The following is a 23505-nucleotide window of genomic DNA, read 5'->3' on the forward strand; positions in this document are numbered from 1 at the left end:
CCAAAACCGACCCAACACCAACAAAAAAGAAAGGAGGAGAGAAGAGGAAGTACCATTCAAACAGCTTCCCGCACATGGCTTGCGCAGCCCATTCGCGCAAGATACATTCCGCGTACAATATACGCACGAACGCTCGGGATACTCCAGGTTAGTATAAATAACCCACTCCCGACACTGGGGAGCACACCAGCAAGTAAGGAAGGAAGAAAGACATGAACGAGAGAGAAAGAGAAAGAGAACGAGAAGAAGGGAGAGAAGAAACAGAAAAGAAAGTGAAGAAGAAGAAGAAGAAGAATAGGAGAGAAAGCGGCTCTGCTAGCCGAGTTAAGTCGGTTGAACCGCTGAGTCCAGCAACAACTAAACCAGGTTCGGATCGATTCCAGCCAACCACTCCAAAAGGAAAGTCCCAGGGTGAAGATCTTCCTTCTAGTTTCATTAAATGTCGAGTTCCATTTAATTTTGAACTCATAACCATGTAAATTGATCAACTAGTGAACCCAACTGAGTTACTCAAAAAATAGACTCACGGAAGCGTTTATTGGACTAAAGTTAGGCATTGAAGGAGGTTAGTTGTCCATCTACATTCCTTTTTAGATCACAAGTTGATGTAAACCATAAATCATAAAGCAAACTCTAGAGTAAACTCTAACCATGCGAGTTTTGTAATCTATAATAGAAATTGAATCTAAAGTACATCTACAAACATCTAACAACATTAGAAAGCAATCCGACAACTAGAGGTAAGGGACTCCTTTAAACTTACCTTGATTTAAGTTGATGTAACTTATTTTGCCTTTTAATTGCATGCTTTCATGTTACTGTGATTTTCTCCCTATAATTATTTGATTTACTAGCCTCAATTATTTATCCTTCGAGAATTATGGTTAAGGTATGAACCTAATTATGCATGATCTTTATTAATTTATGAAGGACGATGGAATCAAGCCTTATCCTTGCCTTTACCAATTTTGTTGAGTTAGCCTTTGATAATTTGTAATAACGCGATAATGTAATAAGCTCACATTGAGAGGGTATTTGATAATTTGTTGAATTATTTTACTCTGATAAAATAATAAATACAGTCGATTTTATTCTCGTGAATAGTTACCTTCATGAATGTAACTGGATGTGATCTAAATGAAAAAAATAAATAAAAAAATAAGGTGCAATTTTTAAGGCATCCAATTTATACATTATTAACACCCGGTTTTCTCGGACACAAGTATAAACTCTTTCCGTGAAAATTCAGGATGTTACACCATCTATACCTATGCAGATGATGTGTGATAATCAGGCTGCCATTCACATTTCTAGCAATCTGGTCTTCCATGTGCGCACAAAGTATATTGAGGTGGATTCCTATTTTATTCGAGAGAAAATTAAGTCGCATGAAATTGTAACTCCACATGTTCGTACTGGGGACCAACTGGAAGATGTTTTCACTAAACCTCTTTCACGTGATTGGCATGACGCAATCACTTCCAAGCTTGGCCTTTCGAATATCTTCAGACCCAGCTTGAGGGGGAGTGTTGAGGGAATGAGTCTGACGCCAAACCCGTTGGACTCCTGATATGAGCTCATCCATTCCAACTCATCTGTATCTTCCTTTTTCTGTATTCCAACTCATCTGTATCTTCTTCTTCTGCATTGTTTCTATTTTTATTTTCCCCCCATTCTAGCATAAATATGGGTTGTGTGTGACTCAAAATAAATACAATATATTTTCGCAAATCTTGTCTTATAACACACATGATAGTCACATGGCAATTATATCACAAAATAAAGAAAAATCAAAATTTGATGTCAAAGTGGCTATATTTAAGATTAAGCATAGAATGGCCATGCAATATACTAATTCGAAAAAAGAACATCTAGAAAGCAAAAGAGTCATACGACCATCATGGCCAGAATATTATAAATCTTAACTAAAAATGGCTAAAACTTAAAATGCCACAAGTTGTTGTAGTTCTCGATTGAAGCTTCTATCTGCCCACTCGCAACTTATATCTCCTCTTTCAATCTCTCAAATTCTAGTTTTGCCAATTCAAATTGGTCCAAGGATTTGGTCATCTACATAAAGGATGAATGGTAAGCTGCGACATGAGCATTCGGGTTTTCTTCTTTCTTCTATTTTGACATCTTGATTTCCTCTAGCTTCTTCATCAACACTTCTAGCTATCCCTTCAGCTCTTTAGCCTCTGTTTGAATTGATTCTACTTCAGTTGTAACCGATTTAATCTTCTAAAGTTAATTGTCCATTTTTTGTATCGAAACAACAATCGTTGAAATTAACTGTTGGTGAGGTTGCAGAGATATTCTAGCCTTGCTAACTTCATCCTTGGCCACTTTGTAATCAGGAGTAGTCGATCAGATTCACTTTAGTAAGATGGTCTGAGTTTTGTTAAGGGCCCTTAAGGACTTTAGTCAGCTCACATGTACAATAAAAGATTCTAATCGACCATTTGCTAATAAATTAGGCAAGTTAAAGACTAACAATGCTTCTACCTTTCTCTTTAAGAAGCTAATCTTAGATTGTTGATCGTCATAAGACGACAATGTTAGAGCAATGTTGAATGTCTTGGAATGTGGTGTGAGGAGTTGCAGGAGTTGGTTCTATAGTATTCTTAGATCATTCAAGGAAGGAGGAGATGGATTTTGTTCCATCCTTCCTGAAGGGCCAGCTGATTCTCTGATCTATGGCAAGTCAGCAATAGTGAGAGACCTTCAGCTGGTTGGGCTACGATGGCTGGTGTTCACAACCCCAAGTGTAGGGTCGCGATGTAGTAATAATCTCAGTAAGACCGAGGTCGAATCCACAGGGACTAATCTTGTGAGTATTCTGAAAGCAATTAGAAGTAGAACTTGAAAAAGATGTAAAACTAATTCTAAAGTGATTGAGAGTAATTGTGAGAGATTTAATGAAAAAACTTAAGAAAATCAAAGGTGGGAAACTAGGGTTTCCAAGCATCCACTTGTAGGTTCTCAGGATGCTACCTTGCTTGATTCAAGGACGAAGAGATTTGTTAGATCTCTGAACTTCTAATGGATCTAATCATCAATGGATGAGAACTGTGATGATTTAGAAATGATTCCATCACCTAACCATGCCCAGGAGACAAGGCAAACAACATGATCTACCAATCACATAACCAATCATAAGATAATCGTGAAGGTTAAGAAGGATTCCATCATCCTACCATACCCAAGGGACGATGGTGAACAATAAGATCTACTAATTTCACAATCTCAATTCAGAAAAAGAAGATATTTCAAGCTATCGCAGATCTATTGTAATTTGTCACAACAAACCATTAAAAACTAAAAATATTCCTTCATAATCAAACTAGAATCCGAGAGAGTTCAATAAAACATGAATTAAAACAAAGAAAACATCTCAATCACACTACAAGCTTCACCTCTTAGCCCTAGCTAAGAGGTTTAGCCAATCATAGACGTGATTGAACTAAAAACTCTTAAGAAAAGCATGAAAACAACTAAGAAAATGGGAGAAAAACTCTTGGCGATGGCTTTTTCACAATTTTATTCCACTCCACAAACCCTAAATGATGCCTAGGGACGTCTTAGGAACTCCTATTTCTAGTTTTGCAGCACCTCCTTTCGCACCGACTTGGAAAAATCTAGAAACCGCGTCAAATTTACACAGTTTTTCAAAATAGACTTCACACTATGCAATTTCACAGAATGACCCATAGTTTCAGAATATACTTCTTCAGGACACTTTCAGGAATATGTTTGTTTTTAGGACAATTTCAGGTTTCCTTTGATTCTCTTCATTTCTCAATTGGTTTTCTTGGATCTTTAACATGTGAATTCTTCAATCTTAGCCTTCTAAGATCCATCCCTTGCCTTGGTGATTCCTGAGCATCAAATCTATGTTTTTGGCACCCTTTTCAGTACAAGCTCTTAAATTCATCTTGCAACACAAACATGAGTAAAATAGAACATTAAGCATTATCATGTTCATAAAACCAAGATATAAATGGGAGATAATATGCAATATTTGACCCTCAACACAATCCTCAACCAGCATTTTTCTAGTCCCAAGAAAAATATGCGTGAAATGAACTTTAATGCGCAATGTTCAAATCTTTTTCAAAAAACAATCTTTTCTGTAATCAAGTATGAATGAGTAGACTCAATGATGAGAAAGTGAGATTTTAAAAACCTAGAGCCGAATCACATAAGCAATCAATCAGATAGGTCTTTTATCCATTAAGTCAAAGCATAGTTCGCATATCAAGTTTTTCAATGTGCTCAGTGAAAATACTATATTTTCATAATGTTAGCTATACTCATCACTTCAAGATTAGTTGAAAACTTAAGTACTGATTCTGAACTTATTCCATTTTCCTTCCTTTTCCAGTTTTTTTATTTTATATTGACGGTCATTTGTATTCATTCAGTCTTTTCATCTTTTTTATTTTATTTCAGATTTTTCATTATTTGTCAAACTTTTCAATCTTTTCACCATACATGACCTTTCTGTCAATCTCTTGTTTTTTTAACTGGTTCTTTTTATCTTTTAAGGTGGATAAAATTCTCCAGACTTGATTCTCACCATCTATCAATGATTCACATACTAACAATCAGAAATTTTAGCATTATCATAGAATACAATTTGAACGTGTCTTGTGATTTAGATTAACATGATATTCAAACTTCCTCTTAATCAATTGAGCGCAAGAACTTAGGTGATAAATTAATTAGATTATTAGACTTCTGCAATTCAAAATTGAATCTCTATCTTATCATCATACTCAAAACATTTTTAAATACATAACTTATCGCTTTCCAAATAGATAAACATTGACAATTTTTCAAAAATTTTACAAATTTTGCTCAAAACTAAGAAAACACTGATTAGTTTACCTAATCTCCCACCCCCAACCTAAAGTCTACATTGTCCTCAATATAAAAGAAATAAGCATGATTTGCAAAAGAGACAACGTAATTAAAGGAGAAGTGATAGAATGATAGTACCTGATGAAGGAATTTTAAAGCTTTTTCCAAAGGATCTCAGCGTGAAGGTAGGTTAGCACAAGAGTTAAACCAACAAAAAACAAACTATCCTAAATAACATAAAGTTGACTATCATAAACTTAACATGAAAGCAATAAACCTAGTTATACCTCCGTCAAACTAGGAGGTCAATCCTGGTAAACAAGATTAATCAGAGGTATGGACAAGTCCTCTGAATCAAATTTATCAACAAATGGCTTTGATCGATGTACATTTACTTTGAATTCATTATCATTGTTCAGATTCTTTATCTCGACGACCCCATGAGGATAAACATTAGAAACAGTGAAAGAGAGTCCTTGTAGTGCGCAATGCATGTGTCAAGTATACAAATGTTAGAGTAAGCGAAAATTACAGAAGGCTAAACTGGCAATTCTATAAATGATGTTAGTCATATCAAGGCTATGCAATGCAAGGCTTACGTGGCCAAATGTCATATACTAGAGATGCAATGCAAAACATGACAATACTAGTCCACATATAAGTATAATTAGTACATGGAAACATCACCGGGGTCTAGTACACTCCAACATTGGTTGTTGCCCATAATGCACACTACCAAGTTAGTGGAAAAGACATCACTATCAACCTTGCTAGTGGTATGGTAATGCCCACCCGACTCACTAATAACGGACCCATTTACGAGCTAGTCAGACTCAACCTAGCTTACAGTCCCCTACCCTCGGGCGGATAAGGTCACACTCATTTTCAACCGACCACGAAATAGTGAGAGATGCGGCCTACTGGTATTTGGCACTCGGGTGCTCATGTTATCCACTCAGTCTCAACATTGAAGCATTCTACTGGTACCACAAGGGTTCAAGTTTCTTTCACCCACGGACATTCTAAGCCCCCAAGTGCTAAAACAGATATTTTCGGTATCCAATTTGACCATCCATGATAAGCTTGTGGAGACCACAACCCTGATGTCACTAGGGTGCAGAAGTGATCGCGACATACAGATGCAAAATGCATGAGTCATACTATCCAAGTCATGAACCAAACCTAAGCGCATCGCGCAATCATATGGGGCAACTCTATTTCATATGGGGTCCCCTAAGTATCTCAAGCCGAAATGCGTATGATATGATCAATCGTCATCCACAACAGACATACAAATGATGCGTATGAGCATATAAATGAGCATGATATCAATTATACATACCATCATGTTATCAAACATATTATGAGATAATTGGCCTTAATTGGCACATCATATATAGAAAGTAAGAACTGAACGGCAGGCCCCACTAGAAATATAAAGGTCTATGTGGCATGGCTCACATTAGACTAACATTAGCTCCTCATGTAGCGTATAAGGAATGGGTAAAATGCATACACGAAGGCGGGATCCACTGGGAGTGACCTTGATGGACACCCACATGTACAACATATGCCCTATTAGGCTACTAGTTTATTGGCCCACTAATGATATCCCAAAACAATCAGATTATCAATGACATCTCTATAATTAATTTATTAGGATGATCTACATCGTCCGAATATTTCTGACATAAATCGATGGTTATAGATTGATGGTTAGTCACTAGGATGTGATCATTTGCTTATGGCCATCTGAGTCTTGGGATTTCATCATTTCAGTCAAGGTATATGCTTCAATACATTTAACATAACCATAGTCTTAACATTACATGCACCCACTAATTAGGGAATTAAATCGATTTAATTTCAAACCTTTACAAGTATATTATGTATCATTTTAGGATTATAAGGATTTCGAATCCAGTATGCCAAACATAACCAAATTATAATGGATCCTGAATCTAGGGATTTTCAAGTCTAAGGAATCCCAAGTCCAAGAGGTTTCCACCCCCATAGTTCCTCGTGTGTGGCTTACCTGAGATTTGGATTGGCCTCAACTTTACGCCCCTGGTGTAGATGGCACATAAACATTAAGGTGGGTCCCACAAGTGGGGCCTAAGTGCTGCCAAAATGGGCAGCCCTCCTTGCCCAATGATTCCATTGGAGTAGTCCAACTAATATATAGATCACCCTCATTTTTGGGCTTGTGGCCTAACATGATCTATTAAAATGGATGAATGGCGTGGATGAAACATAGACATCATGGATGGTCCCATGAGTGGGCCCCACTCCACGCCCATGGTTGGGTTTCTGCCTGCCCATGAGGTCAATCTGTGTGGGCCCATCGTGATGTGTGTCGAACATCAAAACCATGCATTTGATGGGTTCCATTTAGGTTATGGGACAACCCAAAAATCATCTGTATACAGCAATCAGGTGGGCCATACCATTTAAAACCATGTAAAGACATGACTGAAACATATAAAATCACTTGGTGGGGCCCAACTGAGTTTTGAATGTGGTTAAAACTTGGTCTAACCCCTCATCCAAGTGGGACACACACAATGGATGGGCTAGATTTGTGAACTACATCTCAGTGGGCCCAATAAATGATTATGAATGTTTTAATGGGAGGATAACCCCTCTCAAATATTGTATGTGGTGTGGCCCACCCAAGTCATGGATTGACTTGAATTTTAAGCCTGTGGCCCACCATGGAATGGTGCATCTAACTGATGGGGCAGATGTTTGACACACATCAGGGTGGGGCCCACGCAGCTCATAGTACCATTTCCCATATATATGCGTATGTGTGTTGTTCGTTTTGGTCACACAATTAAATTGGGCCCCACTTGGATAATCTACTCTACTCACCACGTAGGCTAGCTTGAAAGGGGTCAATGCTGATTTAGACGAACATGGACTCCACGGTGGGCCTTGGAAGATTTCAATAGTAGGAGTTTGTTTCCTTCAGTGCGGCCCATTTAAGACTCGGATCTATCTCATTTTTCGGCCCATGCCCTAAAATGATCAGGAGAAGTTGGTGGTTGGCTCAGGTTAAATATATACATCAATATTGGTCCCACTTTTGAGAGTCATGCTTGGCGAGGATGGGTTAACTGCCAGCATGCAGGGCTACACTTTGTATTATTATATATGTATATTTATTTTGTATACACCGTCAAGGTTGGCCCCATGTGAATGATCTACTCCATCCACCGTCTTGGTCATCTCGAACGGAGCCCAATAGGCCCTGACTTGGGATGGTTTGGATGATCAGTGACCCCACTGCAGGCTTTGGAAGGTTTCAACTGTGCGACTTTATTTTGCTTAGTGCAGTTCACTCAAGACTTGGATCCGCTTAATTTTTCAGCCTATGGCCTGAAATAATTTGGAGAAACTGGTGGACGATGTGGATTAAATATATACATCAAGGCGGAGTCACGGCTGGGACGCCCCCACCCCACGTGGCCATGGCTGACGTGAGGGGGTGCTCCCAACTCCCCACCGATGCCTCTGGTGCGGTCCACCTGATGGTTGGATCAGCTTGATTTTTAGGCTCCATGGCTAATATGAGCCGAGAAACAAATGGGTAGTGTGGATCTATGAAATACTTCACAAAGGGTCCCATGAGTGGGAACCCACTCTCCCAACTCTCCCATATAGATACGATGGGCTTAACAGCCATGATAATCACGGTGTGGCACACCTGAGATCTGGCTTGCCTCCAATTTTGGGTCCAACGGCCAAAATCAGATGGAATTTCGGATGAACGGCGAGGATGGGACATAAGCATCATGGTGGAGCTCAAGAGTGGAGGCCCCAATCTCCTTTGTATTAATGGAGTCTCACGCTGAGAACATCCCGGCATCTGGAAATGTTTTTTAAAAAATAAAAATAAAAAGAAAAAAAGAAAGGGCAAGTATGTGGGATCCACCTGAGAAATCTAGGCCGTCTAGTGAGCCAATTCATGGTGTGCCCAAGAACTACTCACCAAGCCAAAATTTGTATCTTTACTTCTTCAATATATGTGTGATCTAATAAAATATGTTAAATGGGAAATATTCATCATGGTGGGCCAGACAAGGTGGTCGACGTTGTGATACTGTGCGGGGCATGCTTCCAACAGCCAACTGATAGATGAAATGCCAGATTATGTTGCACAAGACACTAAAGTTGGGCCCACAGGAAGAATGGCTCAAATCTCAGACATTTGTCTCATTGAAAAGGTCTTTGGAAACCCCAATTTAAAAGAAGTAGACCCAAGTATGCCTTTACTAATTAGCTTTGATTAATTTTTAAATGAATGCTTAGATTAGTGTGATTAGATAAATCTCATGAACGATGATTAGTCAAGAGGGCACATCAGGACCCCTTTTTGACCATATCACCACCGGTGGCACTATGACTATGCTTATTATATTCCTTGCCACACAGTTAGCATTTAATCCAGAATTAGTAAACAAATGATGATATTTTCTACACGTAACTGAGCCAATTCCTTCTTTCACACAGGACTTGAAGAGGAAGAAGTCTTGAATTTCAAATAATAATAAAAATAATAAGACCATTTCAATGACAAACATTTCTGTAACCCCGTTATAAATACTAGCCTAATTCTCTTACAGAACCCACAGCCAAAAAACTCCTCATTTTATAACATTTAGAGTTTCATAGCATATATACATACACAATCCTAGACAGATTTTCAAGATGGCCACGGGCTTTCTTCTCTTAGCATTTTTTGCATTCAGTTTCTCCTTTATCTCCGCATCCGATCCCAGCCCTTTACAGGATTTCTGTGTCGCTGTGCGCAACAGCCCAGGTATTTTCACTCCACTGAAAGAAAAAAAATAAAAAATCAAGTAACTGCATCATTGCTGCAAATAATATTACATGTAAATGCAATCCACCCCATTCGTGAAAGGATTCACATGATGAATGGGATACAACACCAACCTCATTGTCTGTTATATTCTGTTTATATTGTTTTAATAATTCTTGAAAGAATATGCTGCTTACAATCTCTTTTGTGTTATATGATGGCAGTGTTGGTGAATGGATTTGTGTGCAAGGACCCAATGCAAGTTCAGGCTGATGATTTCTTCCTCACGGGACTGGACAAACCAGGCAACACGAGTAACAAGGTTGGGTCCAATGTGACCCAAGTAAACGTAGCTCAGATAGCAGGACTCAATACCCTCGGAGTCTCTTTGGTTCGGATAGACTATGCACCCTATGGTCTCAATGCACCCCACACGCACCCAAGGGCGACAGAGATTTTAACAGTTTTGGAGGGCACCCTTTACGTCGGATTCGTCACTTCCAACGCAGACAATCGCCTCATAACAAAGGTCCTTCAAAAGGGCGATGTGTTTGTCTTCCCAATAGGCTTGGTTCACTTCCAGTTTAACATTGGCCTCACCAATGCCATAGCCATTGCTGGACTGAGCAGCCAGAGTCCAGGAACTATCACCATTGCGAATGCTGTGTTTGGATCGAATCCACCCATCTCGGACGACGTTCTCGCCAAGGCATTCCAAGTTGATAAGAACATAGTTGATTATCTCCAATCGCAGTTTGGAATGAAAAACTAGAGCATGCCCCATACAATAAAATGGGAGTGTAACATTTTTTTTTTTAAATTATTTATTTATTTTGTCTCTTGTTTACTTTCTTTATTTGTTTCTGTTTAATGATATCTAATGGATTATAGCACGTTACGAAAATATCTGTCTGGATAATTATAAAATGCAATTGATGATGCATCAACAGTTGGATCAACCCATACTTTAATGTTGCATGCATGACGAAAGATCAACGGTCAGATTTGCAGTACCCAGTAGGGAGTATTCACCACAATGACAAGAGGGTCGAAATGGTCATGTGAAAAAACATCCCACATAATAACCCTATACAATGAAGCCTTTTAAGGTTGAGCAATTCAAAATCGAGGCCGCATTTTCTTTGAACCAGGGAGAATGATGATATCTAGAATTTCCGTGCTGATGGTCCAAATCAAAAGTGGAGCACCTCATGCATCGGTTCAACAATCAAAACTGTTCGTGCAAAATATCACCCTAAATCATGAGATCTGGACTGTTCGTGCAAAATATCCTGGCCATCAATACACCTGCAGCAGACGGTGAGAATGTGTTGGATACGGTGGAGGATTTTGCAAATCCAAAACCGTGTGAAGGGTGCGTGTGCTAGCTGTGCATGCTAGCTGTAAGATTTTTTTTAGCTGTGAGATTTTTCTAAGTTTAGAATATTAGTTGGAGAAGATAAACAGTAGATTTTTCTTTTGGATTTTTTCTTTCTTTAGATGCCCCTAGGATGAATCTAGACAGGGATAAATTAGTAATTTCATAGTATAAAAAAGCCTATAAAGGCAGCAATGTAATTCGTTTCTATTCATAAGAAAATTCAGTAGCAGTTCATATCTTTCTCTTTTCAGTCTTTTATTCTACAGTGGCTGCAGCCACACATCGGCAAGTAGTTGGGATACAAACCCAACAAAGTGGTATCAAAGCAGCATTCGATCATTGGGCCTCATCAGCAAAAGGCAGGTCCTGTTGCACTCCCTGATTTTTCAAAAAAAATCTGTTTTCAAAATCAGATCCTAAAGCTGTTTTTCAACACTTGTTTTTCAAAAGCCGTGAGAAGGAGGTTTGCAAATCTGTTTTTTTTTAAAAAAAATCAGATTTCGAAAAATCTGTTTTTCCAAAAATCAGATTGCAGCAAACAATCTGTTTCAAAAAAAAAATCAGAGATTAAAAAAAAAAATTTCAAAAAAAATCAGATTTCAGCACAAAAAAAAAAAAAAAAAAACAAAATCTCTTCTTCTAGTCCATCCTTTTTTTTTTTTTTTTAAAAGAAATAGAAAAAGATGGCTAGCACAATCCAGCCGCAGGTTCCTAAGTTGTCAAAGGACAACTATGAAAAATGGTGCATCCAAATGAAGGCATTGTTCGGGTCGCAAGAACTATGGGAGATCGTCACCGATGGGTATGAAGAACCCACTATGGAAGAAGAAACCGCCTTCACCAACGAAGAAAAGACTGCGCTCAAAAATCAAAGGAAGAGAGACAATAAGGCTTTGTTTCTCCTCTATCAAGGGTTGGATGAATCCACCTTCGAAAAGATTGTCGAAGCAACATCAAGCAAGCAAGCATGGGATACCCTTGGCACCATCTTCAAGGGTGTAGATCGAGTGAAGCGGGTTCGCCTTCAAACATTAAGAGCCGAGTTTGAAGCGACTCACATGAAGGAAGGTGAGAATGTTACTGATTATTTTTCGCGTTTGCTTGTAACTGTCAATAATTTGAAAAGAAATGGTGAAAAGATTGAAGATGTCCGAGTTATTGAAAAGATACTTCGATCCCTCACAACCAAGTTTGAGCATGTGGTTGTGGCGATTGAAGAATCAAAAGATATTGAGAAACTCTCCATTGAGGAGTTGATGGGATCGTTGCAAGTTCATGAGCAACGAATGCAGAAGAATGCCAGTTCCATGCCGATGGAACAAGCTTTGGAGTCAAGATTGACTCTGAATGATAACAATGGTGGACGTGGAAGTTCACAACGTGGTGGACATTTTACTAATAATCGCGCAAGAGGCAGAGGGCGCGGATACCAACAAAGTCATGGCCAAAACCAACAGAAGAATACCAATTTCCGTGGAAGAGGAAATGGTAGAGGTAGATCTATGTGTGGACGGGAAAGTACAAAGAACATCCAATGCTATAATTGCAACAAGCTTGGCCACTATGCATCTGATTGCTGGAGCAAGCCGGTAACTCAAGACGAGTTATCCAACTATGCTGAAGTATCAGGCCATGAACAAGAAAGCTCCACACTTCTCCTTGCACAAGAGAAAAGTAGTGATCAGCAGGATGTATGGTATCTCAACACGGGTGCAAGTAATCACATGTGCGGCGACAAGAAACTTTTTGTGGAACTCACAGAAGGAGTTCATGACGATGTAACGTTTGGAGACTTATCAAAAACGCCAGTGAAAGGTAAAAGCAAAATCAAAATATTTCAGAAGAATGGTGTTCCAAACTATATCTCTAATGTGTACTACGTGCCCAACATGAAAAGTAACATACTGAGTCTCGGACAACTCCTCGAAAAAGGGTATGTCATACACATGGAGAACTCTTCTCTTTCCATAAGAGATATCCATGGACGTTTGATTGTAAAAGTCCAGATGGCGAAGAATCGTATGTTTCCTCTCCATATAAACACAATGCTTGAGAAGTGTTTTTATGGGAAAGCAAAGAATGATTCCTGGACGTGGCATCTTCGCTTTAGCCATCTAAACTTCAGTGGCTTGAAACTTCTATCCTCATCAAGCATGGTGCATGGCTTACCTGCCATTGAAGCTCCATAACATGTGTGTGAGACGTGCACACTTGGGAAACAACAAAGAAACTCCTTTCCGAGTGGAGTATCCTGAAGAGCAAGAGAACCGTTGCAGTTGGTTCACACTGACATCTGTGGACCATTAGAGCCAATCTCTCATGGAGGTAATAAATACTTTATTACCTTCATTGACGATTTCAGTAGAAAATTGTGGGTATATGTAATTAAAGAGAAGTCTGCTGCTTTTACTATTTTTAAAAATTTTAAGGCCCTTGTTGAAAAAGAAAGTGGTCTTAAAATCAAAACTCTCCGATCTGACAGAGGTGGGGAGTACACCTCAAATGTTTTTCGAGAATATTGCAGGGAACATGGCATTAAGCAACAACACACTGCAGCATACACGCCACAACAAAATGGAATTGCAGAACGGAAGAACCACATCATCCTCGACATGACGAGGACCATGCTAAAGGAGAAAAGTCTGCCAAAGAATTTCTGGGCAGAGGTAGTTGCATGTACTGCCTATCTGCTTAATAGGTGTCCGACCAAAAGTATTAGATTCAAGACACCGCAAGAAGCATGGAGTGGATACAAGCCGAGCGTGGGCACCTTAAGATCTTTGGGTGTGTTGCCTACGCTCAAGTTCCAGAAGCGAGAAGGAAAAAGCTTGATGATCGTGGCGAGAAATGCATCTTCATCGGTTACAACGAAGAGTCAAAGACATACAAGCTCTACAACCCACTAACCAATAAGCTGGTGGTGAGTAGAGATGTGGTATTTTGTGAGGAAGAAGCATGGAAATGGAACGAGGGAAACTCGGCCAAAGAAAATCAGGTCGAGGTTGAAGAATACGAAGAAGAGAGACCTGAGATTTAAGAGCAGACATCACCCCCTTCGAATCGCCGAAGTCTAGGAGTACGCTCCATCTCTCCTGGAAGTACTTCATCAATCAGAATTCATCGAGCACATCTTCATCCGATTCTTCTTCACCCTTGGCTCCTATTAAAATGAGAAGCCTCAACGACGTCTATGCAGAAACTGAGGAAGTAAATTTACTCTGCCTGTTTGCGGACCATGAGCCTCTCACATTCGAGGAGGCTGTGAATGAAGAATGTTGGAGAAAGGCTATGGAAGAAGAGATTCATGCCATCGAGAAGAATCGAACATGGGTGTTGACCTCACTCCCCAAAAGTCAGAAGACCATTGGTCTCAAATGGGTGTACAAAATCAAGCGGAATGCCGATGGTAAGATCGAACGATATAAAGTAAGGCTTGTAGCAAAAGGTTACAAACAGAAATATGGCGTAGACTATGAAGAAGTTTTCGCCCCAGTTGCTCGCCTTGACACTGTAAGAATGATAATCTCCCTTGCAGCTCATCACAGTTGGATGATTTACCAACTTGATGTGAAATCTGCAATCTTAAATGGGGTACTTGAAGAAGAAGTATACGTTGACCAGCCTGAAGGCTTTGTCATGCAAGGGGAGGAACACAAGGTGTATCGGCTGAAGAAAGCCCTGTATGGGTTAAAGCAAGCTCCTCGTGCTTGGAATGCACGGATCGACAGTTATCTTCAAGAAAATGGTTTCGTCAAATGTCCATATGAGCATGCCGTCTACACAAAGAAGAATGCCCGTGGTGATATGCTTATCGCTTGTTTATATGTTGATGATCTGCTGTTCACTGGGAGCAGTCAAGCGATGTTTGAAGAATTCAAGCAGGCTATGTTCAAAGAGTTCGAGATGACTGATGGTGGAGTTCGAGATGACTGATGGTGGATTGATGTCTTTCTTCTTGGGCATTGAGGTGAAGCAACAAGTCGGCGGCATTCACATATCCCAGAAGAAGTATACAAAGGAACTTCTTGAGAAGTTTCAGATGGTCGACTGTAAAGCCGTAAATACACCTGTTACAACAGGCCTGAAGCTCACGAAAGATGGAGAAGGAAGAACTGTCGACTCAATCCTATTCAAGAGCCTAATCAGAAGCTTAAGGTACCTCACAATCACTAGGCCAGATATAGTCTACAGTGTTGGGCTTCTAAGCCGGTATATGGAAGCCCTAAAAGAGTCACACTGGCTAGCTGCAAAACGAGTACTGAGGTATATCAAAGGGACTATTGAGTTTGGTCTCTTTTATCCGTACAATGATGATGCGATGTTGTATGGATACTCTGATAGTGATTGGGGTGGTGATCAAGATGAAAGAAAAAGCACCACAGGCTATGTTTTCTATCTTGGGACGAAAGCATTCACATGGAATTCGAAGAAGCAGAGTGTGGTCGCCCTGTCCACATGTGAAGCAGAGTACATGGCAGCATCGTCCACCGTCTGTGAAGGAATTTGGTTGAGAAATCTGCTAAAGGAGCTGAAACATCCGCAGGAAGAATCCACAGTCATATATGTGGATAACAAGTCGGCAATCGAGCTAGCCAAAAATCCGGTGCAGCATGGAAGAAGCAAACACATCGATACCCGATACCATTTTCTGAGAGATCATGTGAAGCAGAAAACGATGAAATTAGAGTATTGTCATACTACGGAACAGGTGGCGGATATTTTCACAAAGGCATTGCCGACAGATGCATTCAAACGACTAAGAACGATGCTCGAAATGAAGCCGGTTTTGGTTTGAAGAGGAGTGTTGGATACGGTGGAGGATTTTGCAAATCCAAAACCGTGTGAAGGGTGCGTGTGCTAGCTGTGCATGCTAGCTGTAAGATTTTTTTTAGCTGTGAGATTTTTTTAAGTTTAGAATATTAGTTGGAGAAGATAAATAGTAGATTTTTCCTTTGTTTTTTTTCTTTCTTTAGATGCCCCTAGGATGAATCTAGACAGGGATAAATTAGTAATTTCATAGTATAAAAAAGCCTATAAAGGCAGCAATGTAATTCGTTTCTATTCATAAGAAAATACAGCAGCAGTTCATATCTTTCTCTTTTCAGTCTTTTATTCTACGGTGGCTACAGCCACACATCGGCAAGTAGTTGGGATACAAACCCAACAAAATGCACGAGCATGTCCAAGACATGCACGTAGACATGGACGGATGTTCGTTTGAACATCCCACTTTGAAGTCGTTTTCCTATATATATGCTACCTTCTACAGCTCATGTGGACACTTATCCAAAAATAATTTTGTAGGTAAATTTTCATGGGCCTTGAAATGTGATTCTGCAAATTGAGTTGGAGCTGCAACACTTGTTATTGAGCAAACTTGCATATCCAAAGTCATAATATGTACGTTTCATCACTGTTACCTCGGTTTAGAAAACTTGTTCAATAGGCTTATCTTTTCTATATATCATGAGTCCTCACCATAAATAAATTAGATTTTTCTAGGCAAAAACAGGTGCGTTTATGCTACTTTATGATATGAGAGTCTTAACCGACTCGATTTTCAGCTCACGCCATAAAATGATCTCGAAATATGGAATAACGCTGTGGGTCTAATACAAACATCATGATGGCCCCACAGAAGCTCTGCTTCTCAAAACATGTCCATCCTTTCTTCCTTCCCACGCAGTCGGCTTCCTGTCTCTCCAAACCCTCTGGGCATGGATTTCCCGCAAAATCCTTTCGCAGTAACGTGGACCGATGGCTGGGGCCCACTTTTATGTTTGCGAGAAATTCCCAATGTTAAAACCTCTATACAGTCCACTGTCATATTTATATGCCATCTATACCGTTCATAAGTTCATACTTACTGGGATGAACTGAAAACTCAAAAATATTAGCCTGATCCAAAACTACTGTGGCCCTATAAATGATTCTATGGTGGACGTTCAATCTTCACTGTTTCCTGTCGTATAGCCCACTTGATACCTAGATCTGGCTCATTTTTGGGCTCTTAGCCTAACATGATCTGTTAAAACTGATTAACGGGTCGGATTTCTTGAAAAAATCACGATGGTCCCATTTAGGTTGCAGTTGACCTATATTAGTGCGGAAGGCATACACCCGCAATCCACGTATCCGGAGGATTCGGAGAGAGACGCCTATTGCGTTCAGAAAGAATAAAAGATGTCCATGTTGATGGGGTTTTCCTCCTCATGTTGCTGAGCATTCCTCTCTCTCTCTCTCTCTCTCTCTCTCTCTCTCTCTCTCTCTCTCTCTCTATATATATATATATATATATTATGGGAAATGGTACTATACAGTCGAGCGTATGCAATGTTACCATGAGGTAATAAGGAAGCAAAGATGGAAAAATTGGCTGATGTTTTATCCTATTGCGACTTCCATGGATGAGGAAGCAGATTGTGTGGTGCACCCACAACCTTAATGATGTGTTGACGTAAACATCGTAAGTGGCCTCACCATGATGTATGTGTTATATCCAAACCATCTATCCATTTGGAGAGATTATTTTAGGGCATAACCCAAAAATGAGGCAGATTCAAAGGTTAGGTGAACCAATACCATGCACAGAAAATAGTAGGGACAATGATGTCTACCGTTGAAACCTTCTTAAGATGCACCATGATATTCATTTTCCATCCAACCTATTCAGAAGGTCAAACAGACCTAGATGAAGGTAAAAAACGAATATGAGGTTGATCCAAAACTTCTTGTGCTCCTAAAAAGTTTTCAATAGTAGGCATTAAATCCTCAACGTTTTCTATGTTGTGGTTCACTTGAGCTTTGGATCTACCTCAATTTTTTGTATCATCCTCTAAAATGATATTGAAAAATGGATGGACGGCGTGGATACAACACTTACATCATGTTGGGCCCACATAACTTAGTGACATAAACACATCGCCAAGTCTGAGTGTGGCACTCAACTGGCAAACTGAGTGGAGATACCTCATTTCAACACTTGAGGTCTTGGTATCGATCCCTAGTGGGGGTGGCTAACATGGAGTGTGTGTATTGACATGGGTGTGTACTAACAAACTAACCCACACACACACACAAAAAAAAAAAAAAAAAAAAAAAGGTTTGAGTGTGGCACACCACGCAATCCACTTCTGAGTTCCAACCGGACAACATCTCGTTCCTATAATGCATGGTTAAGCTTATAGCCAGAGAAAGGTAGGTGGAGTCTATAGTGATGTATGTGAGAAATCTACTATGTTATCACGCTAGGACGTGTGCCCAAAACGAAGTAGATCCAGAACTCAAGTGGGCTGCACAATAATAGGGAAATGTCTACCGTTGAAACCTCTCAGGTGTCGATAGTGATGCTTATATGTCATCCATTCCATTCACAAGGTCGTTTCTATTGGGATGAACTGAAAACACAGAAATATCAGCCTGATCCAAAACTTCTGTATCCCTACGAATGTTCAATGTTGGACGTTCACTGTTTATTGTTATGCGGTCCGCTTGAGTTTTGTATTTACCTTATTTTTCAGGCAATGTTTTAAAATAACCTGACATTTAGATGAATGGTATGGATCTACATCACGGTATCCACAACTAGGCTAGCCGAGCCAATCTATGTCCCACTCCTAGTATCTGGCTCTCTCCATGCAAGTATATCTCTTGTTTGAGAACAGTAGTGGATTGCCCTAGTTTATTTAATGTCCATTAATTGGATGGATAAAAATGCTTGATAAGTATCATTTTAGTATATAATTAATCCAAAATGGGACCCACAATTTGGATGGTCTGGACGTACAATCCTTATCGTTTCCCTCAATCTAGGTCTTTTTGACCTTATTAATAGGTTGGATGAAAAATAAACATTATAGTGGGCCGTAGAAGTTTTTAATGATAGGAGTTCAGTCACCACTTTTTTCTCATCTGTGGTCCACGTAAGTTTTGGATCTGCTTAATTTTTGGGATGACATCCTAAAATGGGCTGGAAAGATGGACGGACGACATGGATATGCAAAAATTCATCAAGGTGGGCCCCATGGTTAGGGTAACACCCACATAATCCACTCCCACCTTCTGTATCTTCTTCCTGAAAGTTGACACCTTCTGTATCTTCTTCCTGAAAGTTGATTACATGGTGTGTATAGCACCACCGACTTCGGCCCCCACCCTACTGTATGTACTATATCCACACCGTCCATCCATTTGGTGAGATCATTTTAGAGGATAGACTTAAAAATTAGTCAGATCCAAAGCTCAGATAGACCGCACCACGTAGAGCGCAGTGAGGATGACACCCACCATTAAAACCTTATGGGAGCCTACTTGATTTATTTTATTATTTTATTATTTTATTATTTTATTTTTTTGTGAAATCCAACTATTTCATAAGGTCATGCAGCCTGGACTGAAGGGGCAAAACAAATATCAGCTTGATCCAAAACTTCTGAGAGCCCTAAGAAGTTTTCAATGATAGCAATTAATCCCCACTAATTTCTTTGGTGTTATCCATTTGAACATTGAATCTGTCTCAATTTTGAGCTCATGCCCTAAAATGATCTACCCAAATGAATGAATAGTTTGGATATAACACATACATCATTGTGGGATCACATAACTTCGTAACGTCAACACACTGAAGGACACCACACAATCCAATTCTTTTCTGCCTTATGAATCTGTATTCAACACGACTCGACCGCATGGTAACATTGCGTACGCTCGACCGTGTGTGTGTGTGTGTGTGTGTGTGTGTGTGTGTGTGTGTATATATATATATATATATATATATATAGAGTCATGCTCCCCTGCGCACCTACGCACGTGCGCACCTTTGCACACGTGTCATGAGTGTCTAATCTGAACGGTCCATGTGATGCGGAATCCCATGAAACCCTTTGTGAAAAATTTTCACCCTGATCTAAAATTCTGGTGGGCCATAACAAAGAGAAATGCAAATCAAGGGAAGAAAATTTTTTCATTTTTCATGGCCCATCAAAGTTTTAGATCAAATTAAAACTTGGTCCCAGGGGGTTTCACGAGGTGCTTCTTCACATGAACGGTTCAGATTTTGGATCTCCATCACGTATGATGGGTTCTCAAAAAACGGACTCGTGAGGTATATATATATATATATATATATATATATATATATATATATATATATATATATATATATATATATATATATCTGCACCTACGTCAAAACCTGTGTCATTGATAGATGATAAAGAAAGGCACAAGATTTCCGAAATGGGATTGGCTGGGGTACCACACACAACCAATATTGCTGGTGTGTTGACGTCACCGAGTTCTGTGGGTACAATCATGAGGTATGTGTTATATCCAAACCGTTAGTCTATTTGGAGAGTTAGTAATAAGGCTTGGGGAGAACAATGAGACAGATCCAATCAAGTGGAACACACTGAAAAACCTAGTTGGGGATTGAACATTACCAGTGAAACCATTTTGGGGTCACAGAAGTTTTGGATCAATATGATATTTGTTTTTCCTCTTCATCCTGGTATGTGTGACCTTATGAATAGATAGGATGGAAAATTAACACGATGGTGGGCCTTACAAACGTTTTAACTGTGCTAATCATTGTCCCACTTCTATTTGTAGTGTGGTCCACTTGAGCTTTGGATGTGACTCATTTTTGGACTCATGATCTAAAATTATCTCGCCAAATAGATGAACGGGGTGGATATAATAAATACATCATTGTGTGGACCTTGTAACTTTGATCTCCTTTGAGCCGTTTATACTGTTGATCTCCAATATCGTTCCAATTAGACCAATGGACTTCATCATCAATCCAACCATACCATTGATGGTCAATAAAGGCACCCAATTAGACTGTTTACCATTAACTTTACCTAAGCGGACAATTCATCTCTAATTTTGCCCATAAGACCACTTGTCATTGATCTCGATCCTTTGCAACCTTTGATCTTCAATATCGATCCAATTAAACCACTGATCTTAAATATTAGCTTAAGCAAGCAATTCATTTCAATGGCTGATCTGTATCATCCACCTTGCGTGGTCTACCTTTGACCGTCAATCTGTACTAAAGAAATAATCTTGCTATTTACACGTTACCGTGGATTATTTCATGCATATGGACTTGACTGATAAACGAAATACCAGATTATGTTGCACAAGACACTAAAGTTGGAGCCTACATGATGAATGGCTCATATCTCAGGCAGACACAGGGCACACAATTGTCTTGTTGAAAAGGTCATCGTTTCCAATTCAAATGAAATAGACCAAGCATATATGCATTTACTTAGCTTTGGTTAATTTTCTTTTGTTGACTAAATGCTTAGCCTGGTCGTGTGATTAGGTAAATCTCATGAACGAGCACATCAGGAACCCATTCCGACCACATCACCACCGTTCAAAGCATGACCAAGTTTAGTAAATTTCATGCCCCTTATCTGATTTGGAGTGGTTAGCATCAAGGAAATCAAGAACTAATAAACAAATGATGATATTTTCTGCACGTAACTGAGCCAATTCCTTCTTTTACATAGGACTGAAGAGGAAGAAGTCTTGGATTTCAAATAATAATAAAAATAATACGACCATTTCAATGACAAACATTTCAGCAACCCCATTATAAATACTAGCCTAATCCTCTTACATAACCCACAGCCAAAAACATTTCTCATTATAACATTTAGAGTTTCCTATCATACATACATACACAATTCTAGACAGATTTTCAAGATGTCTACTGGCTTTATTCTCTTAGCATTCATTGCATTTAGTTTCTCCTTTACCTCTGCATCGGATCCCAGCCCTTTACAGGATTTCTGTGTCGCTGTGCGCAACAGCCCAGGTATTTTCATTCCATTGAAAAAAGTCAAGTAACTGCATCATTGCTACAAATAATATTTCATGTAAATGCAATCCACCCCATTCGTGAAAGGATTCACATAATGAATGGGATACAACACTTGTCTCATTGTCTGTTATTTTCTATTTATATTATTTTAATAATTCTTGAAATTAATAATATGCTGCTTACAACTCTTTTGTGTCATATGATGGCAGTGTTGGTGAATGGATTTGTGTGCAAGGAGCCAAAGCAAGTTCAGGCTGATGATTTCTTCCTCACGGGACTTGACAAACCAGGCAACACAAATAACAAGGTTGGGTCCAATGTGACCCAAGTAAACGTAGCCCAGATAGCAGGACTCAACACCCTCGGAGTCTCTTTGGTTCGGATAGACTATGCACCCTATGGTCTCAATGCACCCCACACGCACCCAAGGGCGACTGAGATCTTAACAGTCTTGGAGGGCACCCTTTACGTCGGATTCGTCACTTCCAACCCTGACAATCGCCTCATAACAAAGGTCCTTCAGAAGGGCGATGTGTTTGTCTTCCCAATAAACTTGATTCACTTCCAGTTTAACATCGGCCACACCAATGCCATAGCGATTGCAGGACTAAGCAGCCAGAACCCGGGAACCATCACCATTGCGAACACCGTGTTCGGATCAAATCCACCCATTTCAGATGATGTTCTTGCCAAGGCATTCCAAGTTGATAAGAAAGTAATTGATTATCTCCAATCACAGTTTGGAATGAAAAACTAGAGCATGCCGTCTTACAGTAAACTCCCTCAGCAATATGTGGCATATCCACAAGTAGTTTCATTACTAATGTAGTTGCTTGAATAAAATGCGAGTGTAACATTTTTGTTTTTTGTTTTTGTTTTTCTTTCTTTCTTTCTTTCTTTCTTTTGATTTCTTTATTTATTAGTTTTTGTTTAATGGTATCTAATGGATTTTAGCATGTTTGGAAAATCTCTCTCTCTCTCTCTCTCTCTCTCTCTCTCTCTCTCTCTCTCTCTGCATTCGTAAAAAATATTAAAAGCTAAGAACCTACCAAAGTGACTGTAGAGATGGTGATCTAGGTAATTGATGATGAATCAACGGTGAGATCAATCCATACTTGTAATGTTGCATGCATGATGAAAGATTAATTGTTCACCACCCCAAGTATAAGGTCGCGATGTAGTAATAATCTTGGTAAGACCGAGGTCGAATCGATAAAACTGAACCTTGTACATATTCTGAAAGTAATTAGAACTAGAACTAGAAGAAGATATAATCCAAATCTGAAAATTTTAAGAAAATAATGGTGAATTGTTATACTAAACTTGTAAAATTCAAAGGTGGGAAACTAGGGTGCCAAGGATCAACTTGTAACAATTAGGAAGCTACCTTGCATGATTCATGGACACAACTGGAAGCAGAGTCCTATCCTATCTAATTGGTAATAAGAGATTTGTCAGATATCTGAACTTCTCATGGATCTAATCATCAAAGGATGAGAGTGGTGAAGATTTGGAAGTTATTCCGTCACCAAATCATGCCCAAGAGACAAGGCAAACAACAACAATATACCATACTCACAACCAATTATAAGAGAA

At 39.4% G+C, this 23505-nt stretch overlaps 2 protein-coding genes across 3 annotated transcripts; both read left to right on the forward strand.

The window, feature by feature from the left end:
• The first annotated feature begins 9576 nt into the window (after window positions 1-9576).
• LOC131233088 (putative germin-like protein 2-1) lies at window positions 9577-10460 on the forward strand. 2 transcript variants are annotated; one of them, XM_058229692.1, is made up of 2 exons: window positions 9577-9696; window positions 9918-10460. In XM_058229692.1, the coding sequence occupies exons 1-2, from the start codon at window positions 9577-9579 to the stop codon at window positions 10458-10460; spliced, it is 663 nt and encodes a 220-aa protein (XP_058085675.1). The 2 variants fall into 2 exon arrangements, with proteins under 2 accessions (XP_058085675.1, XP_058085676.1); XM_058229693.1 differs by having other exon boundaries at window positions 9577-9688; window positions 9913-10460.
• Window positions 10461-21726: 11266 nt separating this feature from the next.
• On the forward strand, window positions 21727-22666 carry LOC131232904 (putative germin-like protein 2-1). The gene is made up of 2 exons (XM_058229426.1): window positions 21727-21903; window positions 22119-22666. Exons 1-2 carry the CDS (start codon window positions 21792-21794, stop codon window positions 22664-22666), a joined length of 660 nt encoding a protein of 219 aa, XP_058085409.1. The 5' UTR covers window positions 21727-21791.
• The last annotated feature ends 839 nt before the right edge of the window (window positions 22667-23505 follow it).

This window comes from Magnolia sinica, chromosome 18, assembly GCF_029962835.1.
Source record: "Magnolia sinica isolate HGM2019 chromosome 18, MsV1, whole genome shotgun sequence".
Lineage (NCBI taxonomy): Eukaryota > Viridiplantae > Streptophyta > Magnoliopsida > Magnoliales > Magnoliaceae > Magnolia > Magnolia sinica.

Bases quoted from the DNA above. Each gene is read 5' to 3' on its own strand.
- LOC131233088 (XM_058229692.1), top strand. From the start codon at position 9,577: ATGGCCACGGGCTTTCTTCTCTTAGCATTTTTTGCATTCAGTTTCTCC. The intron at 9,697-9,917 runs ACTCCACTGAAA...ATGGCAGTGTTG, and splicing joins GCAACAGCCCAGGTATTTTC to GTGAATGGATTTGTGTGCAA.
- LOC131232904 (XM_058229426.1), top strand. From the start codon at position 21,792: ATGTCTACTGGCTTTATTCTCTTAGCATTCATTGCATTTAGTTTCTCC. The intron at 21,904-22,118 runs GTATTTTCATTC...ATATGATGGCAG, and splicing joins CGCTGTGCGCAACAGCCCAG to TGTTGGTGAATGGATTTGTG.